Raw genomic sequence first — 13,206 nt, 5'->3', positions numbered from 1 at the left:
AAGTGTCAATAACCTGAGCCACGACCAGCTGTCTCCATCACTCATGGCTTTGCATAAGGATACCGCTGCATCATTGAAACGAATTCGCGTTGACGGATATCGTGCTACAAACAAGCCGTGGCATGTTGCAAGCGCCTGCTCATTGATGAACAGTCTTTCTCGATGGCACGCTTATCTCAGTTCTGCCCCTTTGAGGAAAACATGTGCCGAGTGGGAGTGTGAAACGTTTTTCTTCGGTAATGAGAACACAGAACTGTACGATGACATTCATTTGTATTGCCCGGCCCCGGATAAACAATCGAAACCCAATGGGAATGGCGCCGACGGACAAACGAGGGATAACAGAAAACAAGAGTAAAAAAACAGGAGGAACGTGGGATGTGCCGTGGGCCACACTGCCACGCAGGAATGAGTCATCCGTTGTCTAAAGCTGTCCTCTGAGAAGAAACGGGGAAGGGGTGGGGTGAACATCCGGGCACGACTTTTTTCAGGATGGGTTCTTGAGGATGCGCTTCTGACGAAAGTCGTACACGCGCCTGCAGAAGAACACCATCTGCGGGTCCATACGACCCGGGGGCAGCCTGTCATGCCGAGGGTAGCCGCTTTCTTGGTCTGGCACGACTGGTGCCGGTTGCCGGACGCCTTCTTCGAGCATCTTTGCTTTTGCTCGATACCTGCGAAGGGAAGGAAATGATGCAACTTCACGACATTGTCTTACCAGATCTGTAAGAGTTTGCTGTGAGAAAATGTAGTATGGCCAAGCTTGGATGAAACCTACATAGAACCTACATACTCTCTACTCTCATTAAACGGAACATGAACTTGAATTTGCTGCTGCGTAGGCTAGGACAGTGAAGAAAGCAAAACCAGCAAGGGGGAGGGGGTGGTGGTTTAGTTGGTGCTAAGTGTCAGCAAGCATTGCCCTGATAGACTTTTTCCATATCTCCTATATGGGTAGCGCCAGGATACTTATCTTCGAAATGAATAAATCTGGGTGCCAATTTTGAGTTCTCTTTCACAGTGATGTATCAAGACATAGGAATTCGCAGAAGGTGAATCTTTAGAAAAAATGCCTGTATAGCTCATAAACATAGTCCAATGAATGAAGCTAAAAAAAAAAAAAAAACGTGAGTTAAAAATGATCTCTTAAATTTCTGACACTAACTGAAGTCGCTGCAAACATGAATATCCGCACAACAGCTGAACCTCTGCCTAAGAGACATTTAGCGGGAAGCATTTCTTGTTGCACATACAAGGTGTCTCTTCTAAGCAGAGTACTACGTATGAGTTTTCTAATCAACACCCATTTCAAAGCTGGCACACTTGCATCTTATACCCATTTGTCTCTAACGTCTTTACTCTAATAATGGGGTTTAATTGCATAGCCAAAACAAAATTTTATTGCAATAGCAATTACATCGACAGTCTCGGCTGGATTTTGCCATCTCCGCCGTCATTCACGTATATATATATATATATATATATTGTTACGTGAGTAACGAGACAAAGTATTGCGAATATATTCGAAAAATATATTTGCAAGAGCGGTTGCAGCACTGGCCAGTCTGGCTCCGAGCTCGAGCAGCCAGCGAGCCTCATCTTCCTCGTCGGGCGCACACGCGCGTTCGCACTATGGTTTGTGGCAGCCTACAGGTAGCATAACCCCCGTCGGCAAAGGCGCCGTCTCGGCGCATCTAGATGTCAAGATCATTGGGCGAGTGGTACTGCTTCAGGCGTGCGACGTGTACGATGTCGGTGGCCCTAGGGGTGGATGAAGACGGCGAGGCAGCAGGAGTGATTTCATAAGTGACGGGAGTCACCTCACGAAGCACTCTGTAGGGCCCTGTGTACCGAGAGAGCAGCTTGTCAGACAGGCCAACGTGCCTGGTCGGAGACCACAGCAGAACCAACGAACCGGGCGAAAAGTGCACATCGCGGTGTCGTTGGTCGTACCGACGCCGTTGGTTTGCTTGGGAGGTCAGAAGGCGAGCACGAGCGGTTTCGCGTGCGTGGGCGGCCCGGCTGATGGCGTCCAGAGCATATTGTGAAGTTGGAGCTGCTGGTAACGGAATCGTCGTATCGAGGGGTAATGTGGGTTCGCGGCCGAACAGCAAGAAAAAAGGGGAGTAACCAGCCGTGTCGTGGCGCGAAGAATTGTAGGCAAATGTCACGTATGGTAAAGCGATGTCCCAGTCAGAGTGATCTGAGGAAACGTACTTTGCAAGCATGTCAGTTAGGGTTCGGTTCAGGCGTTCTGTGAGGCCATTTGTTTGCGGATGGTACGACGTAGTGAGCTTGTGGCGTGTTGCACAAGAGCGTAGGATGTCCGCTATGACTTTCGATAGAAATGTGCGGCCTCGGTCCGTAAGCAGCTGGCGTGGAGCACCATGTTGCAAGATCACGTCGTGTAGAAGAAAATCGGCGACGTCAGTGGCGCAACTTGTTGGAAGGGCGCGTGTCATTGCGTAGCGTGTGGCGTAGTCTGTGGCCACAGCTATCCACCTGTTGCCAGCAGAAGACAGAGGAAAAGGGCCGAGTAAGTCCAAGCCGACGCGAAAGAAAGGTTCCGTAGAAATATCGAGTGGTTGAAGGCGCCCAGCCGGAAGCGTCGATGGTGTTTTGCGGCGCTGACATTCCTCACACGCCGCGACGTATCTTCTGACGGACCGTGCCAGACCTGGCCAATAGAAGCGACGGCGAATCCGGTCGTATGTGCGGGACACACCCAGGTGACCGGCAGTAGGAACGTCATGAAGTTCGTGGAGTACAGCCAAGCGGAGGTGTTTGGGTATGGCAAGCAGCAGAGATGGGCCGTCTGGATGGAAGTTATGCCGGTATAATGTGCCATTCTGGAGTACGAACGAGCGATAGGATCGGTTCGATGGGGAGGAGTCGAGGCGCTCAATGATAGCTCGTAGGGCTGCATCACGGCGTTGCTCGTCGGCTATGTGGTTCAGTTGAGAAACGGAGCACACGCAGGCGTCGTTGTCAGGTATGGTGGCCGATGGGTCAACTGGATAGCGAGAAAGGCAATCGGCGTCCTGGTGCAGGCGTCCAGACTTGTATATCACAGAAAAGGTGTATTCTTGCAGTCGCAGAGCCCAGCGACCAAGTCGACCTGTAGGATCTCTTAAGGATGAAAGCCAGCAGAGCGCGTGGTGGTCGGTGACGACGGAAAAGTGAGTGCCATATAAATATGGACGGAATTTTGAGACCGCCCAGACAAGAGCAAGGCATTCTCGCTCCGTGATCGAATAGTTACGCTCTGCAGGTGTAAGGAGGCGGCTAGCATACGCGATAACGCGGTCGTGTCCCTGTTGGCATTGGGCGAGAACGGCTCCGATACTGTGACCACTGGCATCAGTTCGGACCTCAGTTCGGGCAGATGGGTCAAAGTGGGCGAGGATAGGGGGCGTCGTCAAAAGTGTTATGAGGTGAGAGAAGGCGGCAGCTTGAGTGGACCCCCACGAAAATGGAACGCCTTTCTTCAAAAGATCGGTAAGTGGTTGGGCGATTGCCGCAAAATCTTTCACGAACCGCCTAAAGTAGGAGCAAAGTCCCACAAAGCTCCGGACATCTTTGGCGGATTGGGGTACTGGGAAACTCGTGACGGCACGAATTTTCTCAGGGTCCGGTCTCACACCAGAAGCATCGACAAGGTGGCCCAGCACGGTAATCTGTCGGCGGCCGAAGTGACACTTCGAGGAGTTCAACTGGAGGCCAGCTTTGCGGAAGACGTCGAGAATGGCCGACAGACGCTCAAGGTGGGTCTCAAACGTAGGTGCAAATACGAGGACGTCGTCTAGGTAACACAGGCATGTTGACCATTTGAACCCGTGTAGCAGAGAGTCCATCATACGTTCGAACGTGGCGGGGGCATTGCATAGACCGAAGGGCATAACCTTGAATTGGTATAGGCCATCTGGAGTGATGAAGGCGGTCTTTTCTTGGTCTTTCTCGTCTACGGCAATCTGCCAATAACCAGAACGAAGGTCGATGGATGAAAAGTAGCGTGCGCCGTGGAGACAATCGAGGGCGTCATCAATACGTGGTAAAGGATACACGTCCTTTTTGGTGATTCGATTTAGATGCCGGTAATCGATGCAAAAACGCCATGTGTTGTCCTTCTTTTTAACCAGGACGACGGGTGACGCCCATGGGCTTGATGAGGGCTCAATAATGCCTTTAGTTAACATCTTATTCACTTCAGCTTGAATAATCTGGCGCTCCGACGCGGACACGCGATACGGTCGACGGTGAATGGGAGCAGCATCACCGGTGTTGATGCGGTGCTTTACAAGAGAAGTTTGGCCGAGTGGGCGGTCGTCAAGGTCGAAGATGTCACGGTAGGAAGCTAGAAGGCGTGCGAGAGCGGCTGATTGCGCTGGGGGAAGGTCAGGGTCGATCATGGGACGTATTGACATGTCGAGGCATGTGGCATCGAGTGGGCGACAAGGAAAATTGGGGCATGCGTCGGCTGCGAAAGTGGTGACGTGATCATCGGCTAAGGACCGCAACGTGGCAATTAGGATGCCTTCAGGGAGGACTTGCTTTGTGAAGCCGAAATTTATGACGGGTAGACGGGTCCGGTTGGAGGCTACAGTTACGATGCAGTGAGGGACGGTGACGTCACGTGCCAATAGGACATCAGGAATCGGCGTGACGATGTAATTCCCATCCAATACGGGTGAGGTCGTGGCAAATTCGGTGAATGTGAGGGCTTTAGGCGGTAAGCGGAGGAAGTCTGTGGCAGAAAGGCCGTGTTGAGGTTCAGGGTGAATATCCGGCTGAAGAGGAAGGTCTAAGCAAAGAGTACCAGCGGAACAGTCGATGAGAGCAGAATGGGTCGACAGGAAGTCCATCCCTAAGATGAGGTCATGAGGACAGTTCTGGAGCACCGTGAATAGAACAGGGATGTAACGGTCGGCGATGCGTATGCGAGCCGTACACATGCCAATGACAGGAACAGTGCCGCCATCAGCCACACGTACAGCTTCGGTAGCGGGGGGCGTGAGTACTTTTCTTAAGCGGCGACAAAGATGAACGCTGATTATGGACACATGAGCGCCAGTATCGACTAGTGCCGACAGAGAAATACCGTCCACGTGTACATCGACAAGATTTTTGTTCGTATGAAGCGTCAATGGAGGGTTTGGTTCAGACAGGGATGATGCAGCACTACCTCCAGGGGCTGCACTGTCTAGTTTTCCGTCGGGTACGATGAAAAGTTAGGCGGCGAGTGATGGCGGCGTGGCTGGGGCGACGGGGAACGACGGCGTTGAGGGGACGGAGAACGAGCAGGAAGGCGGCTGTTAGACGTGTCGAAAGCAGGGGCGGTACGGCTGGACGAATACCGGCGAAGATCTTCATATGGGCTATAAGGTGCGAAAAACTGGCTCCTATGTGGCGGCGTCCAGGAGGCACGGCAGTAGCGGGAGACATGTCCAACGCGGTGGCACCGGAAGCAGATCGGTTTGTCGTCAGGAGTTCGCCATTCCGCCGGGTTGCGAGATCGTGGAGCAACAAATGGGTCACGTCGAGGTGCATTAGTGGGAATTGGTCTGGAGGAGGGGCAAGAGATGGGGCAAGCATCAGGGAACCCGCGGTTGGCGAATTCTTGTCGTACGACCGCCTGAATAACGGAGATCGCGGGGGTTGTCGGTATCGTATGTTCGAAAGAAGTGGGCTGAAGCGGCGCTGGACTTGCTGCTTCAAGTTCCCGTCGAACGATACGCGTTACACTCTGCTCAAAGGGCGGTGTGACGGTAGAATCGGAGCAGGTGGACGTAGCCGCCGTGTTTGGCAACCGAGAAAAAGGAGGGCGCACCCGACGGCTTTTTGCTGTTTCGAAACGGCGGCATTCTTGAATTACACGGTCGATGGTCGAGACGTTAGTGTACACCAGCAAATTGAAGGCGTCGTCCGCGATCCCCTTCAAAACGTGTCCAACCTTTTCAGCCTCAGACATCGCCTCGTCCACTTTTCGGCAAAGAGCGAGAACTTCTTGGATGTATGACACATACGATTCAGTTGGCGACTGGACACGGGTAGCCAGCTCCTGTCGTGCAGCTGCGTGGCGACCGGTCGGGTCCCCAAAGATGTCACGTAGCTTCTCCTTGAACGTGTCCCAGCTGGTGAGTTCGGACTCATTTGTCTCGTACCAGACACGCGGGGTTCCGTCCAAGTAGAAGAGAACATTAGCGAGCATCATGGTAGGGTCCCAACGGTGAGTTTGACTGACCCGTTCATAAAGGCGAAGCCATTTGTCGACGTCGAGGCCAGGTTGCGCAGAAAATGTCCCGGGATCACGTGGTGTTTGGACGGCGACAAAGGTTGTCGGAGAAGCCGCAGATGATGAAGCGGACGCGTTGTCACTGGAAGCCATGGCGGAACGCTGGAGGATGCGGCCACTGCGGAGCTGCATGGTGAGGACGGGGATCGTTCCACCTCCACCAAATATGTTACGTGAGTAACGAGACAAAGTATTGCGAATATATTCGAAAAATATATTTGCAAGAGCGGTTGCAGCACTGGCCAGTCTGGCTCCGAGCTCGAGCAGCCAGCGAGCCTCATCTTCCTCGTCGGGCGCACACGCGCGTTCGCACTATGGTTTGTGGCAGCCTACAGGTAGCAATATATATATATATATATATATATATATATATATATATATATATATATATATATATATATATATATATATATATATATATATATATATATATATATATATATATATAGGGGGAAGGATGTTCTGGCCTTTTTTTTTTTTTGCAGAGCAAATGTCACCTTTCCAGCCGAGACCATCTGCGCGTGCTTATCTTGTGAGGGAACAAGGGGGAGGGGGAGTTTGTGGTTGCCGTACTATCGCAACAATGATCAATGCGTGCCTCGTGCCCCCACAGCAGGCAGAAGCTTTTGCAGTTTTCGCTCTCAACACGACAAAACGGTGCCAAAAGTCTACCTGGAGCAGCCGTGTTTTCTTATGGCGCGTTTACACTGACATGACACCGATTTTGGTCTGCCGACTGTCTTTGGGACTGTCTTGTCTTGTTGTCATCATATTTACACTAGAACGACACAATCAGTCCACTGATGGCCTCTGGAAGATTCCATCCGTGCCTTGTCATGCTCACAGCAGTTTGTTGGCCAATTCTGCAGTCACACCGAAGGCACACGCAGCACACACCTGCACCTCATTTTCAGCTATGCTCCCGGCTCTGGCGCTGTCCCTCTCCACTTATGGCGCACAGCCTCTGCCATAATCTAGGGCGTCATGGGACGAGGCAGAGGATAGACAAAAGGAAGTAAAAAAAAAGACCTCTGTGGGTGCGCAAGATAACCCCGTGGAAGCCTAGGAGGGGGCATTGTTATCTCCCCCAAGCAAAGACATAAGCCAATTTTCGCTCAGCCACAGATCTCTTGACACGCTGACCGAAACAACGACTGACGGCAGACCTTGCCGATGCATTTTGCCGTGTGTCATTATGTTACACTACGACGACATGCTGTCTTTTGAAACAGTATAATTGTCGGCCGATGGCCTGCGTCTGCCTGGTGTTTTCATCAGGGTTGTGTCAGTGTCTTGTCACTTTAGTGTAAACGTGCCTTTACACCAGTGTTTTGTAGAGTTATACGAGATGGGACGCTAGCCTTGCTTTGTAAAACATTTGAAAATGTTGCTGTCACATTCATTTCTTTGCCCTTTTGGTGAAATTAAGTTTTTTTCCAAAAACTGAACATTTGTAAAATACAACAAGGGAGCCACCACACGTACCTGCAGTACTCGGCGAAGGTCAGCACGTAGCACTTGTCCTCAATGCAGGCGACGCTGTTGGCATCTCGATGCTTGGAGGCAAAAATCTCGTCCTCCATGTGGTGAGACTTCCGGCCCTGGTCCGTGTGCTCAGGCCGATAGTACCACAGAAGGCTCATCATCATCTCGCCATCGTCTTCATTCTCCCACAGCGCCGCCACCTTGGCCACGAATGGCAGGTCGATCTTGCGTGTCCCCGACCGAAGAAGCACGCAGTCCCGCACACGAATTACGTCACCCTCCATGTGCCGCATTGCAGGGAAGCACAACCGGTAGCGCGGAGCGTCCTCGTTCTGCCCCGGGAAAAAAAAGATGAACACAACACTGGCTTATTATTCATCCGTACATTGCAGTCCATTTATAACGATATCTACATGGCAATGAAATCTCGTAAGTATAACTAAGAATCTCAATAAGCTGGTTGAGGAAAGAAAGACAAAGAAAAAATCAAAACACTTTATTAGCATGCGAGTGAGGAAGTGTAATTAGGTACCCGTTTGCAGAAAAGCGATAGTCAGCAGTGAAACTATGTACTATCTGCGTCAAATAAAACCCAAACAGCAGCAAGCCTTCACGATGATAGAGTGGGCGTCGCCCACTTATCACCATGGACAGGCACACATATATGTGCAGAGCTGCCGAACAGGATGCGCGCGCCTGTCAATCCTGATAACTGGATGGCCCGCACTATACCATCGCGAAGGCTTTCCGCTGTTCAAGTTTAATTTTATAGTGATAGTACTTGTTTGCAGAAAAGCCATAGTCAGCTTTCATTGCTACACACGAAACTCGTGCACATCTTTCTCAAGAGCAATAAGGTGCTCCACATAGCTGAGCAGGAGGTCCTTCACGAAAACAGTGTCCCAGAGGGACTATCATTCACTAGACCTCCTGCGATGAGAGCACCCAGGTAGGCTGCTGCCCAACCATGTCATTGAATCGTCTCTCTCATCGCTGTCTTCAACACATATATGCGCAATGATCATCTCATCACTGAGGCACTTGTACATTTTCGGAACACTATCTGCGCGAAGTAGAAAATTTAGACTTGAAGCATTTTCGTTAAGCACCAACTACAACTCCAGCAGCTCTTTGTCAACGAGCACTGCGCAGGCTTCTCCTGGCATCGCTTTGGAAGTTCGAAAAGAAAGCTCCTCCTTTTCTCGCTTCCTCGTAGGAGGCGCAGTCGACTCGTTTTCTGATGGTACAAATGTATAGCGACGCATGTTGTCAGCGGTGGAAAGCCATTTTCAGTAAGGGTTAGCGAATATTCGAATATACGAGTACGAATCGAATTCCAACATATCGAATAGTTTGATTCGCAATGGAATCTGAAGTATTTGGTTACTCGAACATTTGATATATTCAGTGAGTGTTTAGTTGGTGGGTGAAACACGTACAATACTTTAAGACTACACAGTCTGTGAAAAATTACACAGTTTGAATGCCATGAAGCTGAGAGCATACAGAGTAAATAATTGTGGTGGTAACCCAGCCGAGCCGTGAAACTCAAATAGGACAGCCTTAATGTTTGTGCCACTCGCACAGCCTTCACTATGTCTCGCTTCCAACACATGTAACAGCTAAGTGGGTTCAACACAAAAAAACAAACGAGAACGAGTTCAGAAATACTGTAAGTTAAGGCGACGACTTCAACATGCTTCTTCTCAATGGCATTTCATTACTTGAGGAAGCACTCACTCGCCGGCACCGAAATGCACGTGTGAAGCTTCCAACTCCACTTAAACTGCGTCATGTCTCCAGCGGCAAGCGATACCGGTGCTCACTTTGGATGGAAGTGAGGCGTACAGTGACAAGATGAGAAATAGCCACGTTCCTGCAGCAACAATAAAATTCTCCCGCTGCCTGACAATGTGGCCTGCGCGTGCCACCGTAGCTGACGACGCAGTTCAACTGTTCAACACAATGCCTCCCAAGCGTCTGCACATGCGGGACTGCCACGCTGGCCACACCATGACAGCATCACGAGGCCCCGAGCTATGAGATTTCCCCTAAGTGTGAAACAGACCATACATGATAAAGCATAGACAAGATGACCAAGGGCCTCCCAAATGCTACATGTGCTTCAATATGAGTACATGGTAATATATCACAACCCCTCATACAGAAACGTCTTGAGTAATGCTGTAATGCGGCTCATTAAAACTAAATACAGTCAACTGCCGATTTTTCGGACACCCGAATTTTTGGACATGCCCGGTAATTCGGACATCTTCGCGGCACCGCCACAAGCCCGATAGAATCAATGTATAAGGAAGTCTGAAATTTCGGATGCACGAACCCCCCCGGAGTCCAATTTCCCGGACTTTTTGACGCGACGGAAGGTCGTAAACCACCACTGACCTCCAGTGGAAACCACCACAACTGCGTCACACGCGATTACGATCGCATAAATGAGCTCGCCGGTCTACTGTGGCGGCATCTCTTGCTTGGACTCAATCGTTAGCGGAGAAACAAACACGGCCTCCGAGATTCGCAACACTGGCCCCGTTTATCGTGCAAGGGTGCTTTGCTGACAATCGAAACTATCCACCCGGAAATTTTTTGGCGACAATAAAGTTCCTTTCGCTTTAGCACTTGTGCTCGTGCTCCAACTCTGGCTTCCCGCTTTCGCGAAGCGTTTCACCACTTCGAACTAGAACTAACCATCACACACCGATTTGGTCTGGCCACGCTGGCTATCTTGACTGTTTACCAGCACCACCTCCGGAGTACTTGAGGCACCGTCGCCTGCCGTCGCGCCGCTTTGTTTACGCAGCCCACATGGTGTTTGGCTTGCCTAGAGTGTGGTTGTGCGATCGTGTGAAGTGTGCTCTGCAACGCTAAGCCTAGGTGCTTCGACGCTCGTCAGCAAACTCCTTTGTTCACATTGTGAGGATTTTGCTTGCCTGCGATAGCCCGCACTCAGCCTTCGTTGTCCTCGCCGATGGCATCGAAGCGCGGAAAACGGTACAGTCGTTTAACGATGGAGAAGAAAGCCGACATTATTAAGTTAGTTAAGAGTGGCCGATCGCAGGCCGACGTGAGCAAGGAGTTCAGCATTTCCGAGCAAACAGTTTCCGATTTCCTGAGGAACAAAGACAAAATCTTGAAAGCAGCCGAAAAACCGTCTGGTGCCACAAAGATGAATGCAAGCCATGGTGCTCTTATCAGCTCTAACACCGGCTGCCCTGACGGAACCCGTTGTCAGCTGCATGCATTTATTTAACGGCTCTTTTCAGAGCCATCTCACTGATGCTTTGGCAGAGTTTCGGAAGTCTGGTACTTCAACCTTGACCCTCTTGATCCGAGAAATATCAACGAAATGGTGCGCTTTTTGCTTGCATTGAGAAATATTAGCAAAATGGTGCGTTTTTTCCGCTTGCATTAAAAATTATCAGTAAAATAGTGCGTTTTTTTGCTTGCATTCATTTTTTCGGACTGCCCGAATTTTCGGACGGTCTTTCGCTCCCTAGAGGGCCCAAAAAATCGGCAGTTGACTGTAGGTACTCTGCTGCTGACCCGCAGGTCGCGGGATCGAATCCTGGCTGCGGCGGCTGCATTTCCGATGGAGGCGGAAATGTTGTAGGCCCATGTGCTCAGATTTCGGTGCTCGTTAAAGAACCCCAGGTGGTCAAAATTTCTGGAGCCCTCCACTACGGCGTCTCTCATAATCATATGGTGGTTTTTGAGACGTTAAACCCCACATATCAATCATATCAATCAAGGTTAAATGAACATTAGACTCTCACATAAGTTCATCAATTATTTAGTTTAAAAAAGCTTGTTATACCGGCTTACATGCTCCAAGTACAGTAAATCTTAAAACTTGACATATTTTGCAGGTTATTTGCATTTTACTGATAGTCAAATCCTGCTACTATTAAAAGTTCTTTGTTTCCTTCGAACAAAAAGAAAGGAATTTGCACAGGCTTTGTTTCACTTATTAAAAACTACCGTGCAGGTTAGTAAGGTCATGACAAATACCGTATACACGCGTGTAAGGGCCGCACCCGTGTAAGGGCCGCATCCCGTTTTTAAGAAGCACATATTCAAAAAAAAAAAAAAAAAGTTGTGTGTAAGGGCCGCATCCGCACTTTCCTTGACCCATGCGTATTCAAAATGCGCGCGCGTGTGTGAGCTACTAGGCGTTGTCAGTAGATGGCGTTAGAGAACGCAATTCTCATCATCACCTTATAGTACATCATTAGAATAATTTGTTGGTTTTCTTCATGCTAATATGTTCATGAAGTTGGCTAAAAATTTTTAGTTTTTTTAGTAGTGTTCATACACCCGCCAACTAAAGGTTAAAGCAGGATTTTATCTTTAACTTCTGACACTTCTATACAAACGTGCTATCCATATCGGCATTAGCATCACCAACTTTGGTGTTTGTGCGTTGTTCGGTCATTGTGCTGTTCAGCCTGCCATGTGCTCGAGTTCTGCGCACCGTTGAATGACTCTGGGACTCCAGCTAGTTTTCTGCGGGGCGTTTACGTTTTCGCACGATGGGCCAGCAGCTGAATAGCTATACAGCTGGCTATAAGTTGAAGGTGATCGAGTTTGCCCTCGAGCACGGGAAACGGGCCGCCGGCAGAAAATTCGACGTTGACGAGAAGTGTGTTCGACGTTGGTGCGCCCAGAAGAAAGCCTTGCAGAACACCAATATCAAAAAGCGCGCTTTCCGAGGAAAACAGTGCAAGTATCCCGATTTGGAAGAGGAGTTGCTCCGCTATGTGACTGAGGTGCGGAACGATGGTTTTGCGCTCACTACAGACATGCTGCGCATGAAGGCACTAGCCTTGGTACGTGCGAAAAATATACCGGCCGGGGATTTCAAGGCTAGTGCTGGCTGGGTGCGAAGGTTTATGAAAAGAAAGGGGCTCTCTTTTCGGCGAAGGACCACGCTGTGCCAGCGGCGGCCAGAAGACTATACCGACAAGGTGCTTAGTTTTCACAAGCATGTCATCGGCCTGCGCCATCAGCACAGTTATTTGATCAGCGTTCGCTATTTGCGACAACAAACTCCTGTGTGGTTTGACTTTCCCGAGAACTACACAGTCGAAGTAAAAGGCAAGAAGAGTGTCGCCGTGCGGACCACCGGCGCTGAGCGCCAACGCTGCACCGTGATGCTTTGTGTGACCGCGGACGGGCGGAAGCTACCCCCGTACGTTGTTTTGAAAAGGAAAAGAATTCCGAACGAAGTTTTCCCCAAGGGCATCATAGTTAGAGCCCAAGAGAAGGGATGGATGAACGATGATTTGGTGCTAGACTGGGTGAAAACTGTTTGGCAGAACAGACCGGGAGCTTTGTTGGCCAAACATTCACTTTTAGTATTGGATAGTTTCCGCGGCCACCTTACCGATAAGGTGAAGGAGCAGCTGCGCCGT

At 50.0% G+C, this 13,206-nt stretch overlaps 1 protein-coding gene across 3 annotated transcripts in view; it reads right to left on the bottom strand.

The window, feature by feature from the left end:
* Positions 1-254: 254 nt before the first annotated feature.
* The window catches only part of Hers (Histone gene-specific Epigenetic Repressor in late S phase), an 87,412-nt gene continuing 74,460 nt past the window's right edge, over positions 255-13,206 (bottom strand). For all 3 annotated transcript variants that reach the window (XM_037418662.2, XM_037418664.2, XM_037418663.2), the window contains exons 10-11: positions 7,778-8,109; positions 255-674 (exon numbers count right to left, since the gene is read on the bottom strand). In XM_037418662.2, coding sequence (XP_037274559.2) covers positions 488-674; positions 7,778-8,109 — 519 coding nt within the window. In that variant the 3' untranslated portion in view covers positions 255-487. The remainder of the gene's footprint in view (positions 675-7,777; positions 8,110-13,206) is intronic.

This window comes from Rhipicephalus microplus, chromosome 6 (assembly GCF_043290135.1).
Source record: "Rhipicephalus microplus isolate Deutch F79 chromosome 6, USDA_Rmic, whole genome shotgun sequence".
Taxonomy (NCBI): Eukaryota; Metazoa; Arthropoda; class Arachnida; order Ixodida; family Ixodidae; genus Rhipicephalus; species Rhipicephalus microplus.
Note: the sequence above shows the minus strand (reverse complement) of the source record. Positions and strands in the feature narration are given on the sequence as shown.